At 47.1% G+C, this 25,387-nt stretch overlaps 1 protein-coding gene across 1 annotated transcript in view; it reads left to right on the top strand.

Moving 5' to 3' along the window:
* The window catches only part of LOC122365371 (potassium voltage-gated channel subfamily H member 2-like), a 51,113-nt gene that overhangs the window by 16,779 nt on the left and 8,947 nt on the right, over positions 1 to 25,387 (top strand). The window contains exons 5-17 of the mRNA XM_043336528.1: positions 5,100 to 5,158; positions 5,375 to 5,436; positions 6,962 to 7,156; positions 7,465 to 7,619; positions 7,765 to 7,848; positions 8,387 to 8,483; positions 12,753 to 12,955; positions 13,452 to 13,547; positions 14,453 to 15,197; positions 15,553 to 15,657; positions 16,199 to 16,222; positions 16,672 to 16,740; positions 17,764 to 17,916. Of these exons, the coding sequence (XP_043192463.1) occupies positions 5,100 to 5,158; positions 5,375 to 5,436; positions 6,962 to 7,156; positions 7,465 to 7,619; positions 7,765 to 7,848; positions 8,387 to 8,483; positions 12,753 to 12,955; positions 13,452 to 13,547; positions 14,453 to 15,197; positions 15,553 to 15,657; positions 16,199 to 16,222; positions 16,672 to 16,740; positions 17,764 to 17,916 (2,047 nt within the window). The remainder of the gene's footprint in view (positions 1 to 5,099; positions 5,159 to 5,374; positions 5,437 to 6,961; positions 7,157 to 7,464; positions 7,620 to 7,764; positions 7,849 to 8,386; positions 8,484 to 12,752; positions 12,956 to 13,451; positions 13,548 to 14,452; positions 15,198 to 15,552; positions 15,658 to 16,198; positions 16,223 to 16,671; positions 16,741 to 17,763; positions 17,917 to 25,387) is intronic.

The following is a 25,387-nucleotide window of genomic DNA, read 5'->3' as shown; positions in this document are numbered from 1 at the left end:
AACTTCAAGAAGTCAGCTCATGCTTTATCAGCTCATGACTGATTATGATGGGGGCTGGATTCATAAATCACTGACAAGCAGAAGTGCTAAACGAAAATATTCTTAGAAAAGAGAAATGACCATGCTATGGCGCCGCATTGTTTGTCATACTGATTTCCAAACGTCACGAGATGACATAAATGGGGCGATGCATCACTCACTAGCTGACTAAAACGGCATAACTCAGCATCCAAATCAGTCGACCATCAGAGCAGAATGGTTCTCAGTTAAAAGACAATCATGCTGTGTTCACATGGCTCAGCAGTATGCTCGCCATGTCAACGCGTCCTGCCGTGCTATCGCGGTCCATCCCTATGCCTCGCGGCTCCAGCCATGGGCGCATACCGGCACCCAATCAATAACGTTTCTCTTATACGCAAACCAGCCTTTGTGAAGGTCGGCCTGGCTTATACAGCAAACCAAAGTCCGAATACATCAGCTAGCTTTGTATTGCAATCCAGCAAATAGGACCGGTCGAAATCAGCCACACACATCGGCACTGGACCTACGGAGATCCCGTTGGGCCCCGGCCAATTTCCGGCCGTCAAATGGTGCATAACAGCGGCCGATCAATTCGCCTCCCTCGGTGGTGCGCACCGGTACAAGGCTGACTTGAACGTGTAGGACATATGAGGTGCAGCTCTGACGCACCAGATGGTATATACATAGGGTGTGCATTGTGAGCAAATTTAGCCCGCTTCTCGCCTCGCTTTCGCTTCGGTCATAAGGCGAACGCATTTTCACAGCAACACATTCGTGAGGATGTAAAAGTGTATCTATTCTCACTAGTCGGTACACTTTTGGTCAGAAACAAACACCTCTAATGAGTGAGATTGTGAGAGATTTAGAACATTTCATAATTCTTTTCTCTCCAGTTAGGTATTCAGTTCAAAGGATGACAGCCCTTTCAAGAATGTATCATTTAGTGCCGCGGTTTGTGATAATTTTACCGGAAGGTAATCAAGTGGCGCTTCTGTGCAGTCTCTTTGCAAATAGTTGATCAAGGTTTAGATTGTCACTTATTGTTTAGCTTCATTTGTTAGGCGAAAGGTATGTAGAAGCGTTCTTACATGGATTCCTGTGACTATTGTGGCAAGCAATGGCTGGACTAACCTTGGCTGGTTTAACTTTGACATGTGCTTATATAGGTATCTATGTATTTGTCAACAGACTTCTATAGCTCGATTTGCATTCTTAAATGAACACCAGCATGTTTTTTATGCGTATTTACACACATGTTATCCCGCGCCCTACTGGGATATTTTCCTAACGCGACTTATTGCGAAGCGCTTTTTTCCTTTGATCTAAGATAATAGTAGAATCAATATCTGAACTTGAAACAACGCCGTTGGCTTTATCAAATTTGTCTCCGTTTCACTGACGTTATGATAAAATTGACACTAGATGGGCTGGAAACGTTGACCAGTGGTGTCATAGTCAATTCGTGTTTTGTAAATGGATCACATAAGTGCTAAATATTTATTCTGATTTCGGACATAACTGTGTTATTGCTAGCTCAGGCTGCAAAAAAAATTCATTGGTGAAAAAGAAAGAGCAAGGCAATTTTTTTATAAGACTGCAATGGCATCGAGCCCGGTCACACAGGTCAGGTCATGAGAGGTCGCTTTGAACAGTAGTCAAGTAATGATCACCTCAATAAAGGTTATTGAAAAACAGAAAGTTATTTCACGGAAAAAAAACTGTTCATATTACTAGACTCATCTCAAGACCAATAATATTGTGATAGCGACTGTCAAAATAATGAACTGTCTGGATGTTTTATCTTGCATAGATGTCAAATATAGACTGTATAGGTGTATTTACTTATATTTCTATATTGAACACTATATCGATTCGAGCAATATCTGCCAAAATAATAGGAACATTTATGGTCCCGATTTTTGTGTCAAATATCGGCAGGCAAATAGGCGACTCAATATCAGTTAGACAGTGACGTCAGTAATACAGAAATAAGTAATAATATAACTCTATCAGTAATACATGTAATACAGTATATGTCTATGACGACACCCATACCACAAACGCAATTCCCGGTTTCCACAAGCAAAAACTTAAAGCTACTGTTTTATATAAGTCTTTTTTTTTGGTGACAGTTAAATATGCTATTTTAGCAGTAACAACTTATAAAGAAATATCCACAGTAAATCGCGAGTTAATGCATATAAATAGAAAGTAAGTTAAGTCAAATTTGCATCATTTTCATCAGACTTTAAGTGGAACATCTTACCAGACGTTTGTCTCAGACTATGTTTGCAATAGTATTTTCGCCCGAAAAAAGCGCTGCTGGAGTCATGTCCCTTCTTTGACCTGACCTTGTGACCAGCCTTCGATATCTCGTGGACATGGCTCGCTATAACAGCAATTGTCAGTAAATAGCGTATTTCTCCATGCGAGGTGATTGTAAGAAATGTTTTGTTTTGTAGTTATGGATATTTCTGCTATGCACGATCTGAAGACCAAACGAGGCGTCGCAAATGTAACGGATAGTGGATTACTATTTTTCCGTAGCTGTGCCCCCCCCCCCCATTTTTAAGAGCTCATGCAAATGTCTTGGTCTTAGACAAATGCTTCAATACAAACTGTTTTTAGTTTACCTCAAACGATTCTTTATCAAATAAAAATTGCTGACGGGAGCCGCATGTTTTATGTGGATGATGTCAGTTGATCTTGGGAAAATATCGCAAGCAGACTAGAAATACATAAATATAGCTATTTATGATGGGTTAAGTGCACCTTAACTAGATCACGTGGAAGATGGGTTTGAACTCAAGTTAAAGGGACTATCCCACCTTCTAAAATGTTGTTAAAACCAGTTAAATTGTGCCCGACTTTATAGATTGGATGACCAGGAACACGGTTCTGGCATTTATTTTTCATTAAACATCTTAGGCTTCCCATATTCCAAACACAAACTTTCAAATATGTGACGTCACAGCCCAAAATTACCTCCTTCCCCAGGCCACATTACTGTCATAAAGCTGATTCTTTTTACTCTGTAGGCACCACAACAAAGTTCAGACCAAGTTTTAAGCGATTTTTCAACGAACAAACCCATTTAAATCAGAATGACTAAACGAGGTGACGTCACACTAACGGTCGCTCCATGTTGAAGATAGGGCCTTGTACAAGGCCCATTTTCAAATGAAGGGAACGAATTTCTTCAACACCAAGAGGCCGCGGGGGTTGCAACCTAGATAGATAGTGGTTTCTGAACCTCGCCGCAAACTTGGCTATCTCAACTCAAACCCCATGTTAAAGGTGGGATAGTCCCTTTAAGATCACATGACCTGACCTGGTGACCTCGACTAGTGTCGTTGAACTAAACATTTTGCAAATTCCGCACACAAAAAGAAAGAGGGGAATTCCATGATAAAACCTGAGCGTTAGTAAAATTCTCCAGTAGGGCGCGGGCTACAGTAAACTAATGTCGGAATTCTTGCCTTGTTTTCCGTGATTAGCGTGATTCACTGTGAACCACTGCGTCATCAGCAGTGATTTCGTTCGGTCACGGACTGCTTTACCATGAACATGCTGGCTTTTTGATACCATTATGATGCCATTACGGCATTATCAAATAAATTAACGCATATTCACTACAAAAAGTGGCCACTCAGTTACATTGACGAGTTCCGACACTAGTTTACGGCGATCAGAGTAGCCGGGTTTGGAGGCGTCTGACAGCGTTCCTCCGCCGACAGTACGGGTGGCGCGGGTGGCCGCGGTCACGGCTCCTCCGGCACTGGCCGGCGCCACTTCAAGTCGCGGCTGACACACATCAGAACGAGCAGCGGGTCAGTGCAGGGCTCCGTCATAGGCGCACCACTGAGTACGGATCGCGTGCCGACACCACAGGGCTCCGTCATTGGTGGCACACTGACCGCGGCACCAACCACAGGGCCTTGTCAACGGTGTCACTCTGACGGAGTGCCAACGTCATATGTATGTAGAACGCCACGGCCGGCCAATGCAGAACGTCAGCCCATTGCAGCCTCACTTTGTGGCTTTGCACTCTGATAAACCAGTCACTCAGTGTGATACGATACCTACACTGAGATATCAGACCCATATTGCTATTCCAGTCTCCCGGGATTTATAATAGTTTCGAAAGGTTTATTGCTACGGCCGCGCACGGTCGTCTCTATACGCAGACCATCGCTCCCACGGATTATGTGGGCTTCGGCGGCGCCACCTGTGCAACTAAAATCGTAACGACTGCCTGCTTTCACGACTTGAATCCTACTCGGGGATCGCACCCGTTCAGTTGATAGTAAAGGGCGTAAAATGTGTCGGGTCACCAGGTCAGGTTAGTTTATTTATTTCAATTAAATTCAAACATTATCTAGCCAGTGTGCTATGGTAGAAAAATATTTTCATACAGAATCTCCATGCAAAACTTCGTGAAGCCAGCTTGAAGAAAAAGTTGTATTTTCATTTCATGTTGTATTTTCATGTTTATGTATAGGACATCTTGCTCAAAATGCTGTGATGTCCCCAATGTAGGGTCTTTCAACTTTGTAATTAGTTGAATTTTAGGGATAACATTTGCAAATCTCAGCGTCTTTCCCCGTCACCGGTTGCGGACCACTGAGAGCAGTGCTCACCAGATTGGGAGGGGCATGAGGCTGAAGCCTGGCATCAGCGCTAGACTCTCAGTCCTATCAGGCTTGCGCGCGCTAGAACGAGTGACAAGCACGGATCATCGGCTGGTTGGGTGAATTCGTAGTGTGCCATTGCACCTTCGTTCAGTAGCCAGAGGTTTGAAAACGCCTTGTCGGAAAAGTTATATAATCGGTAAAAAATGTTATTTCAGCTGTTATCAGCCAGTTAAGTAGGATGTGCCTCATGATTGATGCGACATTATGCATGATATCTGAAAACATTCTTCAACAAAAGATGGAAGGTTATAAATTGTAAACATAAGAATGGAATTGATTTGAGCTCACCCGCAATTTAGAGTCACTTTTTCATATAACATTCTTCCTAAATGAAGATAACATCACACTTTGTCATGCAACCGATGACTCTGCCTCTCTTTACAGATATCTTTTCACCATTGTCAGCTACTTGATAGGGGTATTCATATTTGCTACAATTGTCGGTAAGTACCGTTTTTCAGAGTTGTAATAAGCATTGGCCTGAGCTATTCAGTTCAGCATGAACGAATCCATATTCGGTGGATTTTAAAACGCAACGATCCGCCGTTCAGCAAATGACGCATAGGCTCTCGCTCGAGAGGGACTGGTGATTGTCATTGATGACGGTGCCACGCTGTTGAGAAATAAGCCAGCCTTTCTGATGATGTGCCCCGTTCCAGGCCAAGTGGGGAATGTGATCACAAATCGGAATGCAAATCGGCTGGAATTTGAACGCTTATTGGTACGTATTTGTCAGAATAGTAACCGGTGGAATAAACCACAGCTCGTGAATGTGATCTGCTCATAAATCTGTTGTCATCTTCATGATGTGTAAGGTACTGAATATTGTTTAAGCCATGTTTAAGCACATGTGTTAATTCCGGTAGTACTATGAAGGTGCATGACATCCAACACATGGAAAAGTGTCACATTTTCTTCTTTTCTTCGCGGAAAAAAATGCCATCTCGGTAATATATGTGAGTATTTATGCGCTTTGCACACATAAATACTCGCAAATATTTGGAGCTTATTGATTGAATATTGATCGGAGATGTAGACTCATTTACTGTGTAATTTTTCTGCCACGTTTCCTACGGTTGTCCTGGTAGAATACTGTTGGACACTTATAAAGCAAGTGATGTGAATGATCTGGACGGTTCCCTAATTGTGATGCAAAAATTGTCTCCCTAAGTGACTGGGAAGTGTCGCCTGAGCCCGAACGTTGCAGCGTTATTCCCGAGCTTTTAAGATGAAGAGGTCAGTACAGCGCTCTTCACTTAGTGCCACCGCCCATAAACCACGCTGGTCATGTGTGCGCGGGCCAAACTAAAACCTGCCTAGAAGATGCCGCTCTGCATGGACTCTATTTGGCTAATACTATGTAACAGGCCACTGCATAAGTATCGGCAACTCGTTGGCCGCTCTGATTTCAAAGCTGGTCAATTGTGCACCAAGCATTGGAACGGGTGTTTCGGGTGTTTTTACGGATTAGCATTTATTACTCGTTTTCACGACGGCCATCTGGTACACATCTGGTGCATATTTGGTGCATATTAGGTGCAGCTTTGGTCAAATTAGGTTCAGTGTATCTCTTAGTAGCTATCAGTTAGGGTTGCGCTCATTGCTTATATGCCTGCTTTGTCATATTATCAGAGAGCATCATCGCTTAAAACACTGAAATAAATTCATAAAATGAAGACATTTGCTGTAAAAGAGATAAGGTGCAGATTTGGTCAAATTAGGTGCACTCGCCGGATATAGTTTGTCGTGAAAACGGCTATTTCGTATTTACGAGAGCCGATTTTATCTTTCATAATAATTTGTACATGAAATGTTCCGTTTTGACTATGAAGTATGTGGTGCAATGCCTATTGCCTATTTTGCCTATTGTCAATGCCTATTCCTACCTACAAGGAATTTGCTGAGGAAACAGTATTGATCAGTCTTTGCTCGCGGTACCGGATACTGTGTGCAGTGCATACTGCTAAGAATTGAAATCAATAGGTCAACGCTTAGTTTCTGTGAGCCAGCACTTTTTGCTCTCAAGCTTATCAGCTAGAATAGAGGTAATTTGAACGCGACAAAAACTTTACATCAGCTATATTGCTGGTGTGTTCTGGTGAAGCTGGACGTGGGATATTATGCCGTTTGTATGGCTGTGGCGGGCCATTACTATGCGTTGGCGTAATGACCATTAATGGCCAAGACACATGACTGACTGATTGGTCGTTGTTCTGACTGGTTCTGACACCCTGCGCTGTGCACAGGACAGCGCCAAACTGTACATGCGCCACCACCGCGTGCCGCGCGCGATGCAGCGTCGCGTGCAGCGCTGGTACGACTACTCGTGGTCGCGGGGTCACATCCAGGGAGGCGGCGACATTAACGCTGTGCTCGGCCTCCTGCCGGACAAACTGCGCACCGAGCTGGCCCTGCATGTCAACCTGATGACGCTGAAAAAGGTGAGCGGCCGCTCCTGCTCAGGAGCACATGCTTCTGTTCTAAATTGATAATATGCCGACATGAGTGCCTGAAAATGCGTAGTTTGTTTCCGAGGCGCTCACTTCAGACCCAACCAGTTTTCAGCTCTTCCATTTTACGAGACGAGACAACGTGTGCTTGTTCGTAGTCGTGAAAAGTGTAAACAAGACAAATGAAAGTGGGAGCAATTTGTGCCCACACCCGTCAGGATGCGCCTTTATGAGGTGATTTATTAGTCTGACAGCCAAACTGTTTTCCATAATGAGTCAGCATGTATTTGGCTTTACAGGTGACCATTTTTAAGGCCTGTCAGCCCGAGTTCCTACACGACCTGGTGCTGAAGATGCGGGCTTACATTTTCACGCCGGGTGATCTGATCTGCCGGAAGGGCGAGGTGGCCAGAGAAATGTTTATCATCGCCGATGGAATATTGGAAGTGATCAGGTGGGTGCGGAACACACGCCTGTCAATATCCTAAGAATTGGTATGAACCAAGCACCATTCAATTATTTGCGTTGATCTCCAGATTTTTTTATTCAATTCGTTCATGCTTTTGACGGAGTCTCCATGCTTCATTTTCCTTTTACAGTGACAGTGGAAAGGTTCTAACGACAATGAAGGCTGGTGATTTCTTCGGCGAGATTGGTATCCTAAATCTGGACGGCTTAAACAAGTGAGTGAGGAACGTGATGCAGCATTTTCACACATTCCAGTTTCATTTCACGCTTCACATGACTTGCCGCCATTTCAACTCCCAGTAATGGCTACATGTAAGACATGAAATGTAGGGCTTCAGATGGCCCCACTGCTAGTAGCGCAGGTCCTGGATTTTGTGGAACCGGTTGGAGACATTGGTGTCGTTTTAAATTGAACTGGTAGGTCCTGTGCCCCACGAAAAGTTTTGGCATTTTTACATGAATCAAGCATTGCAAGGAAAGAATGGCTGTAGTATCCATTAATAACCATTAGAGCCCAGCAATAAGTTCAGCAAGTGACACCCGTGGACAAAGACGGCACATAGTTGAATTATAAGTTTTTCCTTAAAAACGGGAGAGAAATTGGCATCCACTCGATGCGCTGGTTAAATTTAATCACGTATTCATGTGGCTCAGCTCGACTGTGCCATTAGTATCCGAGCGCAGTCGGTTTCCAGTGTCCAGCCGTTAAGTCCGTCTCTGCCCGCGTTCCACCCCCCCCCCCCCCCCCCCCAGACGCACTGCCGACGTCCGCTCCGTGGGCTACTCAGAGCTGTTCAGCCTGTCGCGAGACAACGTGCTCAGTGCCATGAGGGACTATCCGGAGGCACAGGTCAGTCCCAGCAGAGTGAGAGCAATCACCCGTCCGTGAATGCCGATGAATAGTTCGGTGACGATTTCCTTCTTTAACCACTTTTATTTGCGCACAACTGACGTGGATAAGGCTTGAGATTCATGCGTGGTAGAAATGCAGTGGAAAATGAACATAGTTGGGCGATAGAAAGCTTTTAAAACTCTTATGATGGCCCTGTTTCACCGGTGATAGCAGCACGCTGCTATTACACGTGTCAAATTGGGTTTCCATGGAGACGTCAACAAGCCTATTCCTCCAACACTACCAGAAGTGTGACGTCAGTTCGCGAAATGGAATAGCAGTGTGCTGCTATCACCGGTAACCCCCCCCCCCCCCCAGGTCAGTAGTTAAGAGAGCGCCAAATATTGTGCTTCATTTTTAATCGGTTTCCTTACGAAACTGTCACTCCGGCTCTTTTATTCGATTCGTTCTGGGCTCCCAATCTTAATGTGTGTTTCTGCTCTAAAGGACGTCCATTTTCTCTCATGAATATTTCATACTGCGGCGCTCAATATTTTCCACAGCGATCTCAATTTCAGACAGCTTGCGGGTGCTTTATCATGGCAATTACAGTTACAATTAAAAGCTTTTAGAAGTTGCTCAAACTGTCATCCATTGTAGCCGAATTGGTGGGTGCACATTTCTCTCATCTCTGGCCCCACTCAATATTTTCCCATTTTTATGTCCTAGAGGCATTCATATTTCCATCGTTAACTAGTTTAACACTTCGCGATGAACATTCAATTTGTTGTTCTTTCAACTGCTCGGGACTAAATTCAACACGACAAAGGCGTGCCAGTGATGAATAAGTAAATGTGGCAAAAAAGAATACCGCTAAACCGTTGAGAAATATTAAAAACAATTCTAAAAATAGGATAGCGTAGAAGATGATACAGGGTGTCCCAGAAGTCTTGAAGCTTTTTTATTTTTGTCGTGTGACCTTGCTATGCCACCGATTAAGGCAAATGACGCCTCAAACGAAAGAGAATGAGCTGAAATTTTGTATTTTCATGCGTAGAGCACCACTTTAGTCAGGTGGCCCCCGTTGTGAGTCGCACAAGATTGAGCACGAGAGATCACGTTCTTCGCTGCCGCCAAGATCTCCTGGTTTGGTCAGTGAAATTAAGAATGGAGGCCAAAAAGGTAAAGAACAGGTTTTGGGAAGAAGTAATTCGCGGATGGTCGAGTTTCTGCACTGCATATAAACCTGACAACGATGAAATACTCGCGGACTTCATATGGTTTTCCGACAGCACAAAATACAAAAAGTCTATCGTTAAAGAATGGAACGAAAAAGGCCTTCGATTTATATCAGACCTGTTCAATCCTTTTGATGGCTCGCTACTGAGCAGAGAGCAGCTTGCAGCCACATATAAAATCAAAATGACATTTTTGTGCTATACCTCCATAATAAGAAGCCTGGCATTTGATACTTCCCCCAATGTAGCATGCATAGCTAAACACATATGGTATCCTATTCAACCTTTTAAAATCAAGCTTCTCTCACAAAACCTGCATCTTTCCAAAGTGGTATATAAAACCTTAGTAACAGGAATTAAAGTAAATCGCGATTCACACATATCTAAAATAAGTTGTAAGTGGATTCGAGATGTTGGTTCTATGCATAATGGAACTTTTTGCGATGTGCGATCGTCTACAAACAACACATATCTTCAAGCACTTCATTATCGAATTATTAACCGCATTGTTGCGACTAAAACTTTTCTCTGCCGAATCGGAAAAACAGAAACTGCTGCGTGCGACCTTTGTGGTAACGACGATACATTGTTTCACGCTCTGTATACATGCAACATAATTCAAAACTTTATACATAATTTAAAATCACATGTTCAAAGTCATTATAATATCAACTTAATAACAACACCTGAAAGCTGGATATTTCCTTGTCGTGACAAGGAAACAAACATTGAAATACTCATCAAATTGGTAGCAAAACACACAATAATGCGCTCCAAAAATAAGAACCGTCCCCCTAGTATCCCTTTGTTTACGTCCCTGCTCCGGGCAGAAGCCATGAAAGAAAAAAAGGCGGCTAAAAACTCTAGGCAATTTGAAAAATTCGAAAACAAATGGGGGAATGTTATAAATATTCTACAAAACATAGGCACCGATTGAAATGTGATGGCCGCCGCCGTCACCGCCGCCGTCGTCGCCATCCCGGTCGCTGCTGTCGGGGGGACCTGGGCTGCCCGCCCTCGCCGCCTCCGGAGAATGGCTGCCGCTGCCTGGCTGCTCGGCCTGCGCTGCCGTCGGCCGCGTTTCGGCTTCCTGCGTCGCCGCGGTGGCCGTGTTGGTGGCCGTTCCCTGGTGGAGCTGATCCGGCTGCTGTGCGCTGATGTGCGTTCTGACATTTGTAACCGGGACGGACGCCGGCACCGATACCCGAGTGGTGTCATACCTGTCAGCTGACGCGCCGCGCGTCCGTCTCGCGGTGGGTGGGTGGGGCCCCCACCGTGGGGGAGGGGGCTGTCGACGAGATGAGCTGAACTCCGCTCTTAATGCGATGTTGCAATGCGTCGTGCGTCAACTCCGTGCTCCGTGCCCGCGCCCCGTGAGAGCCGGGCTGTGGAGGCCGCCGGCGGGCGGGCCGCGCTTTGGGCGCTGCCGACGACGGGCCATATGTACGTAAATGTCTCCGCGGCCTCTGTATTCGGTTGGTGGTGGGTGACGACCGCTGGCATGCCGGAAGGGCTTGTGGTTCAGAATGGTGATAATGATCTAGTTGATATGCTATTTATGCAGTTTCATGTGCTCTTTACTGCATCTTTTGTGGGCGGATCGCGGAAGAGTGGAAGTGTGATGGATGACTAGACTGTGGCAGTAATGCTGTTTATTTGACAATAAATGCACTTAAAAAAAAAAAAAAAAAAAAAAAAAAAAAAGATCTCCTGGTTTGCGAAACACCGGTGTCGCCATGCCCGTTTCTGATCAGCTTCAGAGCCTTATTTCATGAAGCGAGCCAGGAAACAGAGTATTTATTGGATCTCCGAGAAAACATTAGCAACATAATGATTTACTGATCAGAAAGTCTCCTGACATGTTTGCACGCATCCATTACGGAAATAAGGCTCAGCTGCTTGAGCACGCTAAGCAACAGCCCGTTGTAATCCTTTGATTCGTCGCATTATTATGGGGCTAAAACAAATATCAACCCGTCGGAAATATATGTCGCTAATATTATGTCGCTCGCTTCAGGGAATAAGACTCTGAAGCTGACAAGAAACGGGCATGGCGACACCGGTGTTTCGCAAACCGGGAGATCTTGGCGGCAGCGAAGAACGTGATCTCTCGTGCTCAATCTTGTGCGACTCACAACGGGGGCCACCTGACTAAAGTGGTGCTCTACGCATGAAAATACAAAATTTCAGTTCTTTGTCTTTCGTTTGAGGCATGATTCGCCTTAATCGGTGGCATAGCAAGGTCACACGACAAAAATAAAAAAGCTTCAAGACTTCTGGGACACCCTGTAGATATAGCTCTAATTTGTGTGGCGTGTCTGTTCCGTTTACTGATAAAATTGTAAAACAGTAGTACTCGCCACATACAACAGTTCTAGGAGTTACAAGTCCTTTGTCGACATTTTTAAAAGAACGGTTTCTTTAGGCTATAGCCCCTCGTCGTTCGACAACTACGCCTCGCTACGAATGGGCCTGAAGTAACGTATGGATGTAGGCGAAGCGCGGCGCTGCAGCGGCCGCCTGGTCGATAGGCTGCCCGCAATACACTCGCCGGCCGCCTGATGGGTATGCAACCCGGAAAGCACCACTGTCCCGCTGAGACGTTTCGCGGGAATCTCGCGGGCTGTCGTCCTCGTGCGTTATCATTTTGGTAGAGTTTTGGCAAATTTCGTAAGACAGAGCTTGTATCCGGTCTGGAGGCTAGCGTGTTGGTGTTTATTCATAAAATTACTGCACCATAACCGTGGGTAACATATTACTGTTCGGCCAAGGTCCAGAAGGGGATATCAGAACCGGTCTATGAATGAATTCAGTACCTATGGCCTGGCTGCGACACCGGCGTGGCTTATAAAAGGATTGACACGGAAAGGAGCGGCTTGAAAATGTTGTCGCCTGGCTGTGCAGTTCCTGCTTTTGATGTATTTTTTACGGAAATAATGAACGAAACAAATGCGTCTTTAATTAAGGAAGTCACCAAGCAAATAGGTGTCCCTGCCGAAGGGCTAGGTGTCACTTTGAAGTGTTCTGAGTGCCAGTGCTGTGCTGTCAGGAGATTCTGCAGACGCTCGGTCGGCGCCGGCTGCTGGAAGCTCGGAAGGCGTCCGGGGGCCGAGTGGTCCCCAACAACGGCCTCTCGGCGGGCGAGCATCCGCCGCCGGCGGCGGCCGACCCGGAGCGCGGCGCCGGCTCCGCCCACCGCCGCCGGCCCGAGGTCATCAAACACGCCCTGCGTCGGGTCCGACGCGTCGACAGGTCAGTCGCCTCCCTCTGTACCGCCCGCTGGAAGAGAACGGAGCGCAGACAGCTCTGCCTGCAGTGTCAGTCGTCTGTTTCCCTCCTCAGGAATGCAAATCCGTGGTATTGATCGCTGTCCAGCTATTGTACTCAGAAATCTGTTAGATCCTAGGCGGCGGTTGAGCCTATCCAGATCTGGTGCTCTTTGCGAAATCACCAAGTTTTTAGGACATGTCCAAGTCTATTATCCATCTAACTGCCAAACGGTTAACGTTGTTGCTTCAGTAATTTTGTGCACAATCATAACATTTTGTCTTGTTTATCGTTTATAATTCCAGCTAAGTCCATCTAACTGCTAAACGGTTATCGTTGTTGGTTCAGTAATTTTGTGCACAATCATAGCATTTTGTCTTGTTTATCGTTTATAATTCCAGCTAAGTAAGCGGTTCAGCTAACTGCTGCTTGCTAACCTCTGTCCTTGTGTGTATGTGCGTGTGTGTGACTGTGTCACCAGTGATGCCGACATGGAGCTGGTCCCGTGCTCCTCTGACGAGCCGCAGGAGGGTCAGGGACACGCCAGTGGCAGTGGACGGACGCGCTCCTCGCAGAGGTAAGCTCTCCACATCATGGTCTGGACGTCATCAGATCACCGTGAAAGGATGGTCATGATTGATCAATGGATATGGATCATTCATACATTGCGAGTATTATTCCCGATAATTTGCATAAATTAGTGTTAAGGCCTTTTACGATCGTTTTATTGTCATGATCATGTCATGTCAAGTTTCATGTCATGTCATGATCAGCGCACAGTGTCCTTTGTTCTGTGTTCATTGTTCATTGCTCACTGCCCTGTATCTACTTCCTGCGTCAGTGTCCAATTCATACACCCAACGCCCAGCTCGGAGTCGACTTTTCTGCGTTAGTCCAGTTTCCAGCTCACTGTCCCTGTGTTAACTGCTGATTCGCAGCCCCTTCAGCCCCTGCTGCTGCTGTGTGAACCTCCTCTAGCATGGTTTATGTTGGCCGCCAGCTGCTGCTCTGTCGTCACTAGTGTCCGTTAGTGGCCGCACTGTGGTCTGATTCATGACCGTATTTAGACTGCGGCACCGCCACCGAGTGGGCCATAAACCGTGGAGCATCCCAAGGAGTCGCCCGTTCAGACACAGCTCCCGGAGCGCCTGAGGAGCGACTCGTAACCCACGCGGGGCCAGGCCGCGGTCGGTATACCAGTGACAGGCTTCGCGGTTCTAGCTTACTTATGCAGATGATCACTACACAGCCAGCAGTTTAAAGTTCAAACCCCTCTTCTTGAAAAATATATGTGTATCAACGTCGACGAGTAGGAAGTTCTAAAGCTTATCTCCCAAAAATGGAGATACGGTGGTGTTCTGGATAGATCCATTGGGACTGATCTGGATCGATCCGTGGGGACCGATCTGGATCGATCTCCCCACTGAAAGTAGTGTTCGCAGAGCACGATAACCGCCGGGCGCCGGTGCTTGTGTCGGGCAGGCGGCGGAAGCTGGGCTCGACGGCCAGCCCGGACGGCGGCGGCTCGGTCGGTCGGGAGCCGTCCACAGAGCCAGAGGTGATCGGCGCTGGGCTGCCGCTGCTCCAAAGGCTGCGGATGCTGCGGGACCGGCAGGCGGCCGAGCGGCCTGACGTGACCACCAGGTCGGACCACACCGAGTCCAAGGTGGAGGAGCGGCGAGCCGGCTCGGGCCGTCCCGGTCCGCCCGCGTCCAAACCGTCTCACGGTCACACGAGTCGGGACGGTGAGAGCACGGACATCACGCCCGGGGTCACGGTGGTGTCAGCAGCCACACAGACAAGTGACGAGGACTGCGAGCCTTCCTCCGGCGCCTCGCCCAGCCCGGCTGCGAGCTCCCCGGCTGCCTGGTGGCCGGGGTCGCCGCGCCGCTCCGAGGGGCAGGCGGCGCCGTCCCAGGAGTCGCCGCCCGGCTCCGACTCTGCCGAGCGGCGCGGCCTCAAGAGCATCCTGCGCCGGCTGGCGGACCCGACCGAGGCGCCCGCGGCGCCACCCGTCCCGGCCACCGTCCAGGGATATCTGTCGCGCAAGCGGAACCTGATGAAGTCCGTCTCGTTCAACCAGCACTCTCCGCCGGGCTCTCCGGTCGGCTCGCGCGAGGCGTTACCGGATGTCACGTCGCAGGCGACGCCGCCCCCACCGACCGCCTGCCTCATCCAGGCCAGCGACGTGGTGGCCGAGATACGCAGCCTTCTTCAAGAGAAACTGGTGAGTGGGAGTGGTCCTGGGGGTCACTAGCAGTTTCATAACACTGCCCATCAGTCAGCTATGCCACTTAGCCCATCATACGACGATAACGAGACATTTCAGTACAATTGGGCTGCCTTTAGTGGTTTGCTCTATTCAAGGCCGCTCTATTGGACTGCTTGTGTTCTGAAATATTGAGATGATGCTGGAGTACGTGATTCCCAGTTAATCGTACTTCCTTATCCAGGGAAGCACGCTCCGGCTCTGTAAATTGAATGCATTCAGTCCTGGCTCTGATATTATCGACGCCCCGTCGGTTTTTCTTGGGCTGATAATGGAATTGAGCTGATCGCCGGGCCCGTGCGGTGTTTTCCAGACGGAAATGCATGCGTCACTCAATACCAGGATGGAGTCGCTCGAAAAGGAAATGAGGGAACGCGACCGAATACTGCAGGAGCTGTACTCGCAGCAGCAGTGTCAGGTGAGAGAGCGAGGCCACATAATGAGATTGGCCATTCGAATAGCCATAGCTATTGTCGGAACGACTGTGAAGAGAGTGATAATGTATCAAATTGACAACAAAATAAATATATTTTCACGCTTCTATTCCTACGAGAAGTAGAGCTGATCCACTGCTGATCTGACGTACCGATCCATTTTTTTTTTAAGCTTTTACGGTTGGATACATTGTCTTTATTTTGCGAAGAATTCTGCTTGTTTCCTCTGCTGCGTCTACGTAAGCCATGCTACGTACGTTTTTATACTGGACAAATTAATATGAAGGTATTTATTACTATACATATTTATTAAGCTTAAAAGCAAGTAAGATCTTCTAAGGTCTCGCGAGCAATTTGTGTCGTCCGAGCCAGATAGAGCACACCTACCGAACCCCACATTCATTCTCATAAATAACTACGTTAGGATGCCATATGACATTTGCATTATGCAATTATGCATCACACGGTGAATGTGACATGTCATACTACCTTGACCTATACGGATGACATTGAGCTGGCTTTCAGAATGCGTTTGGAGGAAAGGTAGAGGTACGAGAAGTTAGCCAGCGAAACATCTGCGAGTTATAATTTACATTTTTCCAAGCGTAGCTGTGCTGTGAATATAAGGCAGCTTCGTAATGATTGCTTGCTTGTACATTTCGCTTGCAGTAGAAGGAGAGCTTTGTAACTCAGGCGTTGAGGGGTAGGGGCTTGAACTGCATCCTTTCATGTAGTGGTTAGCTCCTAAAGTGCATATCATACGGTCTCGACGATATTGGTTTGAAAGCCAACACACTCTTAAAGTTTTAACTAGCTAAAGCCTAAATAAATCAGTTCGAACGAAGGTGTTTTGGCACAGTGATGTACAACTATGAATAAACTTGTGGATTATTATAGTGGTTCCTGATGAAAATATTTTTTTCTCGCGTGCGAAATCACACTTTTACTACACTTCAACCAAGCTGTTGGGCTTGACTGAAGTGGAACCGTTTTTTCAGGAGCTAGCGGAGGACTCAGACGGGAGCTCGTCTCCGCCGGACAGCGCCAGTGACCTGACCTGCTTATCAGTGAGTACGCCAGTGACCTGACCTGCTTACTGAAGGCCGCCCCACACTGGACTCGCATGTGGGTTGCGAGTCTGCGGGTTTTGATTCGCGGGTATAATACTCATTCATGGAGTGATTAAACCATTTTCTTCTGGTCACTACATGAATGCAGTGAAGCCGGTACACCCTCAGGAAATTGCATGCTATTGCAATAGCAGCACAGCGAACCAAACTTCGACTTCAACAAAGCACACCAAAACTCGCAGTACTCGCAGCGAGAAAAATCGATAGTTGACTCAAAATCAACTTTTGGAATGCAATTTCAGTTGGCTCGCATGCTAAAAACATGCAGACTGGCTTGTTACATGGTGGTGCAGTATACGACTATTCCTTAATTTTAAAGAAACCCGAAAACCCAAAAACTCGCAACCGGCATGCGAGGTCCAGTGTGGGGCTACCCTGGATTCCTAACCTGCGTATCGCTATCGGTAAATAAACAACTCCCGTCGGTCGGCACGTGACCTGCTCGTCGATGGGCGGGTACCCTAGTGAGCAGACTTGCTTGTGAGCAGACTTGCTTATCGGTGAGGATTCTGGCGACCTAACCTATTTAGTGCTGAAGTAAGTCCCCGACTATTTGAACTGCGTATCAATAAGTCTCCCGACCTGACCTGCATATCAAAGTATCAAAGCAAACGTCCACGCATTGAAACTAGGTCGCCGTCGAGCACTTATGTATTTTCTTTGACGTGAGACCACATAATATGAACTGGGTGATCTGACTTTCGGTAAGTTAGCTTTCGGTGACCTGGGTCATTTTTGCAATGTTTGTGGAAAAGATGGTGACAAAGAGAGATAATGGCGATGCCGTCCCGGGTGGCGTTTTTAGGCGTTTGCAAAAAGTGAAGGGTCGTAAAAACTGACTGGCTGCTGCAAACAGAAGACAGAGGACTGCTGACTGCCGTAAGCGCCCCCTGTTGTGGATCCTCCAGCTGACAGTTGAGCCTGTGGGTGTCCAGCTGACAGGGTCTTCTGACCTGGCAGGAGAGTGTCAGCCAGGACCGGCTATGGACGCTCGAGTTCGGTCACCGCCGACCCGAGCACACGGTGGTGGACGTCGGTCCCGCCTCCTCGGACCCCGCGCCCGCCGCCGCCGAGCCGGCCGACCGCGCACCCGCCGAGCCCGACGAATGGGAGGTGAGCTAAACGACTAGTCGGGGAGAGGGGCCGAACACCGGGCCTGACGAATGGGAGGTGAGCTAAGCAACTAGTCGGAGAGATGGACTGAACACCGGGCCTGATGAGTGGGAAATAAGTCAAACATTGGGCCGAGGAATAACGAACGAGAAGCAAGCTGAATATATGGTCAGCCAGCAATCTGGAATCCGACGGGTGGGAGGAAGGCTAAGTAATCGATGAGCCGATGAGGCCGTTATCCTTAAATGCTCTACTTTACAGTATTTAAATGAGAGTCGGATTATGCGTTTCTGTGCATAGCAAAGTAACCGAAACGGAAAGCGACTACTATGTAGGTAGCCTGGACCCAACCACCAGCCAGCACCCCCTTCTCAGTCACTGCTGCCCTCTGCTGCCGCTCTTGTGCGCCATCTGTCCAGCAGAGCGGCAACCAAGCCACCCTTATCCCGAACACCGGGCCTGACAGCCTTGGGCGTGACGTTCTAATGGTTCTGTGAGCCTCAACAGTGGGCTTGACGGTTGTAGCACTTGCTTAACCCTCGCCCGCACATGGGGGGGGGGTGGTTGCCACCCCCCCCCCCCAGGTAGTCTTTCTGCTCTGCACTCAACATTTTTAGAGCTAGAAGGCTGATTTTTCGTATAGCTGCTCCTCTATCCTTTCTTTATGTCCACTGAAAATTTCAAGTTTCTGTGATTTTTGGTTTCGGAGATATGACCTTGTTTGTCAGGTCATGTCATGACCCAAATGGCCAATTCTCAACATATTGCGTTTGCCATGGGCCTTATGAGCTTTTGACACCCTGATTTCGGCCTTTTTTGCCAGTCTTACCTCCCACCTATCATGGAACATGTTGTTCGACGATGTACAGGGGTCAAGGTCAGGGTCAAGGTCAACCTAGGTCATCTAAGATAATTGCGTTTTAGGCAAGCTGAATTTACTTTTTTGAAGTTTTTTGACTGCATTTTTGGTAAAAGCTTCTCAGATCATGATTTCATGTAATATGGACCCAAAAACAATCGGTGCACACATCAGTATACACACAGACACACACAGACATACAAACACATATAATTGACCTTGACCTAACTTGACCTGAAATGACCTCAGCAGCAAAATTATGGTCGGGTAGTGTGACAAAGAGGTTCTAGCTGGCTTCGCACCAGAAAACAGCATCGTCATCGGTATTTGATAAGCAGCACACTTGATATCCAACGGTGACCCAAAACAGCAACATTTTTTAGTTTGACCTGACCTGGAAGGTCAATGACTGACCTGAGAAGGTAAAACTGGGTATCATTGGATTCGTCTCTTCCCAAAGAATCTTTTTGGTCTTTACCGCTAAGCTCTATCTCCAACAGGAACGAAATGGCGCGGGGGGGTGGCAACCCCCCCCCCCCCCATGTGCGTTCTAGGATGGGAAAATGGCATGTGCGGGCGAGGGTTAAATCAATGGCAGATTGCAAAGTCGCCGAAAAGCTAAGGGACTAACTCTGGTGCTTATTTCTTGTTGTAATCAATTATCAATCATTTGTTGATGTCATTTTGCGGTTGTGCGGACAGAGTGGATGCCGCGGGTGCTGACCATGGCTTGGTCTGACCTTGGATATCATCCTTTATAGTTTATTTGTTTGTTTGCTTTGTAAGGAACACGTATTTTGGTCTGAAAAGGCCATTGCAGAGCTTTGTGGTGATGACGTATAGAGTGAAGAGTGGAGACATTTAACAGTGCGGACCACTTAGGTACAACGGTGCACCGCCAGTGACAGGGAGCGGGACGGCCGACGGGAGTGTCTCTTAGTGAGAGCCCGCCCTGCCATTTAAACGGTGCATTCACCATCGGCTGTCGGGGGGTGGGGGTGGGGGTGATAGTCAACCCGGAAGGGTGTGGACGGGTCTATTATTTTAAATTGTGCGGGTTGCACTTCTTGCGCCAATAGCAGACTCAAATTTCCAAGTCGATTTATTAAGTGTCAATTGACATTTGAAATATACCAGGCAGAAGAATCCATATCACCTTTTATATACCGCATTATGATAAATAATTATGTACTTTATATTGACGAAGCGTCATTTTTATAATTTTCCTTAAAATGATTGTTTTTTCGTTTTAGTTTCGGACTAAGGTAAGGAAAAAGTATTAGAAAAACACTAGTGCCGATAGCACGAACCAGTTTTGCATGTGGTCACTTTTTGTACCTATCGTCTTTTTGTATTATCATATTTCAAACCAGTGAACAAGGCAATTAAATAATGTCGATTTTTTTTGTATTTTTTTGTAATTTTTCACCTCAGTGCCATCATCATCATCATCATCATCATCATCATCATCATCATCATCATCATCATCATCATCATCATCATCATCATCATCATCATCATCATCATCATCATCATCATCATCATCATCATCATCATCATCATCATCATCATCATAACCAAGTTTATAAAGCAAAAATATGGGTTGAAAATGGACAAAAGATAAGACGGGCCGAGGCGCAAAAGCAAGGCTTAACTCAAAGCACCTTATCTGAACGGCATTAACCCTCACCCGTGTAGGGGGAGGGGGGTTCGGACGGACCCCCCTCGGTTTTCCGCGAATAACTCGCGTAAAAAGCGGCCGAAGGCGACGAAACTTGCAGTACGCTTGAATTAATCAATTTTACACTTTCCCTAAAAATTTTATGACCCTGGCGCAAATAACCTTTGACCTGTGACCTGTTTCCCGAGACCCTGTTTGGCCGGAATCGCGATTCGGCGTATGTCGGCTCGCATTAGCCGCGCGTTCGCAGTCTTTTCGTGGTTTCCAGCGTTCAAACATGTGATATGATGCTGGTCACATGTATAAGGGTGGGTGTCAAGGTCACCTGAAGGTCAGGTCAGGTCATTGACCTTCGGTGACTACGGCTCACTTTTTCGAATTTTACCTGTTGCTAGGCTAATTTTTGGAGCTAAAAGTCGAATTTAGAAACCATTTGAACATTTACGAAGCAGTTCTAGTGCCTCGGCAACATGTTACGAAGTTGTCAGAGGCGCTATACACGTATTACGAATACCCGGCAGGACCCCTACTGGTTGACCTGACCTAACCTGACCCGACCTGGCCTAAATGCACGAATACATCATCTGTGATCAAAACAGAGGTGAAAAAAGGTGTCAACTCTCCAACCGGTGTTGGAGACAGAGTCAATCCAATAAAGGAAGGTCGTCGGAGACACAACCACTTTGATATCTAAAAATCTCGTTTCATTGTTGTCGTCAAATTCTTCTCGTTTTATTTGATGCACGCAAAAAAATCAATCATATTGAGTCTTAGTTCATTACGAGAACTTCATACTTCACAGCACAGAGCACTATATACACTATACAGTATACATAGGCTGCCCCGGAGACACCGGAGACAGGGACAACACTATTCGACCGCCACCCTTGCAGCCATTCTATAACTCAAGAACTACTGGACCGATCAGAACGAACGAAACACCATTCGAATCAGGGGGTACGATTTTGTCAGCCGTTTCGAAGCTCGTGACCCCAGGTGACCTCGGTGACCTCAAGAGGTCAACTCGGCATTGACACCTATTGCAGCCATTCTATAACTCAGGAACTACTGGGCCGATCGCGACGAAAACACCACCAGTCGAATCAGCGTATGCGATTTCATCAGCCGTTTCGAATATGGTGACCTCAGGTGACCTCGGTGACCTCAAAAGGTCAACTTAACGTTTTCGCCTATTGCAGCCATTCTATAACCCGCGCGGGGCTGGGGTCTCCAGCCGAACGCGCGGGGCTGGGGGGGGGGGGTAAATTTTACCCCCCCTGTTATCTCCCGAACTAATGGTCCGATTTGGAAAATTCAAACGCCAATCGAAAGCTCTCATCACGAACTACTAAAAACATGTACTTAATTTAAAGTTTGAGGTCAAGGTCAAGGTCAGGTCAAGGGTACAAATTGCAAGTTTCTACAGTATCGGCCTTGCACCGTAGTTGCCGAAGAATGGAGTCATGGACTGAGACTGATCGCCCAAAACGTGTTCTTAGGCTACCAAGACAATATTCGTTGCATACAATATCATTCAGAGGTCAAGGTCAAGGTCAGGTCAGGTCAGGTCAGGTCACCAAAAAACAAAATATAGAAAAGGGCATGTGCGACACATGTTTTATGGGTCATTTTACTCATAGAATTCAATAGGCACGCTCAATAAGTGATATGGACCACCTCTGGATGAATTTCAGGTCGAGGTCAGGTCAAGGTCAGGTCAAGTGAGGTCAAATTTTGAAGTTGGTTGTTAAGGCCTACAAAGGTGTCTATCTGATGCAGTTTTTCACGGCGAATCGAATGGTGCTATTTTTGTTTCCGTACGAGGTCTAGAACTTCCAAAAAAGTCATTTTTCAAAAATTTTGTGTGTCGTGACGTCATAAAATTTTGAATAACTCCCACATTTTTGAACCGATTCTTCTAAAATTTGGTATGTAGGTGCACATAGACCACTTCTCTGACATATATTCCGGTTTTTTCGATAGACTCAAAATTTTGGATTTTATAATGATTTTCCCAAAAAAGTCAGTTTTTTGAAAAAATTTAGGCCAAAATCCAAAATTTTCAAAAAACCGAGATAGCCATTTGAAAGACAAAGTAAAATTACGTATAACCTTTTTTGTTACGTCTTGATTCCTTTAAAAATGAAGATGTTAGCGGCGTTTGAACTTTTGCCGTTTTTGAGGCGAAAATGGCGAACATGACGTCACTAAAACGTCAATTTCTCAAAAATTTTCCGACGGATTTCGCTCAAATTTTCAGGGAACGTGTCAAATTGATGTAAGAAAAGGTACTGAAAGTTTGGCGGCGCTGCGCGCCGCCGTTTTTGAGATATCGCAAAAATTCGCGAGGGGGGGTAAAATTTACCCCCCCCCCCCAGCCCCGCGCGGGATAACTCAGGAACTACTGGGCCGATCGTGACGAAAACACCACCAGTCGATTCAGCGTATGCGATTTCATCAGCCGTTTCGAATATGGTGACCTCAGGTGACCTCAGTGACCTTGGGAGGTCACATGACCGTCGTGGCCTATGGCAGCCATTCTATAACTCAGGAACTACCGGGCCGATCGCGACGAAAACACCACAAGTCGAATCAGCGTATGCGATTTCACCAGCCGTTTCGAATATGGTGACCTCAGGTGACCTCAGTGACCTTGGGAGGTCACATGACCAATGTGGCCTATGGCAGCCATTCTATAACTCAGGAAGTACTGGGCCGATCGCGACGAAAACACCACCAGTCGATTCAGCGTATGCGATTTCATCAGCCGTTTTGAATATGGTGACCTCAGGTGACCTCGGTGACCTTGGGAGGTCACATGACCAATGTGGCCTGTTGCAGCCATTCAATAACTCAGGAACTACTGGGCCGATCGTGACGAAAACACCACCAGTCGAATCAGCGTATGCGATTTCATCAGCCGTTTCGAATATGGTGACCTCAGGTGACCTCGGTGACCTTGGGAGGTCACATGACCAATGTGGCCTATGGCAGCCATTCTCTAACTCAGGAACTACTGGGCCGATCGTGACGAAAACACCACCAGTCGATTCAGCGTATGCGATTTCATCAGCCGTTTCGAATATGGTGACCTCAGGTGACCTCGGTGACCTTGGGAGGTCACATGACCAATGTGGCCTATTGCAGCCATTCTATAACTCAGGAACTACTGGACCGATCGTGACGAAAACACCACCAGTCGAATCAGCGTATGCGATTTCATCAGCCGTTTCGAATATGGTGACCTCAGGTGACCTCGGTGACCTTGGGAGGTCACATGACCAATGTGGCCTATTGCAGCCATTCTATAACTGAGGAACTACTGGGCCGATCGTGACGAAAACACCACCAGTCGATTCAGCGTATGCGATTTCATCAGCCGTTTTGAATATGGTGACCTCAGGTGACCTCGGTGACCTTGGGAGGTCACATGACCAATGTGGCCTATGACAGCCATTCTATAACTCAGGAACTACTGGGCCGATCGTGATGAAAACACCACCAGTCGATTCAGCGTATGCGATTTCATCAGCCGTTTTGAATATGGTGACCTCAGGTGACCTCGGTGACCTTGGGAGGTCACATGACCAATGTGGCCTATTGCAGCCATTCTATAACTCAGGAACTATTGGGCCGATCGTGACGAAAACACCACCAGTCGATTCAGTGTAGGCGATTTCATCAGCCGTTTCGAATATGGTGACCTCAGGTGACCTGGGTGACCTTGGGAGGTCACATGACCGTTGTGGCCTATGGCAGCCATTCTATAACTCAGGAACTACTGGGCCGATCGCGACGAAAACACAACCAGTCGAATCAGCGTATGCGATTTCATCAGCCGTTTCGAATATGGTGACCTCAGGTGACCTCAGTGACCTTGGGAGGTCACATGACCGTTATGGCCTATGGCAGCCATTCTATAACTCAGGAAGTACTGGGCTGATCGTGACGAAAACACCACCAGTCGATTCAGTGTATGCGATTTCATCAGCCGTTTCGAATATGGTGACCTCAGGTGACCTGGGTGACCTTGGGAGGTCACATGACCGTTGTGGCCTATGGCAGCCATTCTATAACTCAGGAACTGCTGGGCCGATCGCGACGAAAACACAACCAGTCGAATCAGCGTATGCGATTTCATCAGCCGTTTCGAATATGGTGACCTCAGGTGACCTCAGTGACCTTGGGAGGTCACATGACCGTTATGGCCTATGGCAGCCATTCTATAACTCAGGAACTACTGGGCTGATCGTGACGAAAACACCACCAGTCGAATCAGCGTATGCGATTTCATCAGCCGTTTTGAATATGGTGACCTCAGGTGACCTCGGTGACCTCAAAAGGTCAACTTTACGTTTTCGCCTATTGCAGCCATTCTTTAACTCGGGAACTACTGGGGCGATCGTGACGAAAACACCACCAGTCGATTCAGCGTATGCGATTTCATCAGCCGTTTTGAATATGGTGACCTCAGGTGACCTCCGTGACCTTGGGAGGTCACATGACCAATGTGGCCTATTGCAGCCATTCAATAACTCAGGAACTACTGGGCCGATCGTGACGAAAACACCACCAGTCGAATCAGCGTATGCGATTTCATCAGCCGTTTCGAATATGGTGACCTCAGGTGACCTCAGTTCCTGAGTTATAGAATGGCTGCCATAGGCCATAACGGTCATGTGACCTCCCAAGGTCACTGAGGTCACCTGAGGTCACCATATTCGAAACGGCTGATGAAATCGCATACGCTGAATCGACTGGTGGTGTTTTCGTCACGATCGGCCCAGTAGTTCCTGAGTTATAAAATGGCTGCAATAGGCGAAAACGTTAAGTTGACCTTTTGAGGTCACCGAGGTCACCTGAGGTCACCATATTCGAAACCGCTGATGAAATCGCATACGCTGATTCGACTGATGGTGTTTTCGTCGCGA

The sequence above is a fragment of the Amphibalanus amphitrite genome, unplaced genomic scaffold, assembly GCF_019059575.1.
Source record: "Amphibalanus amphitrite isolate SeventyFive unplaced genomic scaffold, NRLGWU_Aamphi_draft 000736F_arrow, whole genome shotgun sequence".
Classification (NCBI taxonomy): domain Eukaryota; kingdom Metazoa; phylum Arthropoda; class Thecostraca; order Balanomorpha; family Balanidae; genus Amphibalanus; species Amphibalanus amphitrite.
The sequence above is the reverse complement of the archived record's forward strand: the minus strand, read 5'-3'. Positions and strand labels throughout refer to the sequence as shown.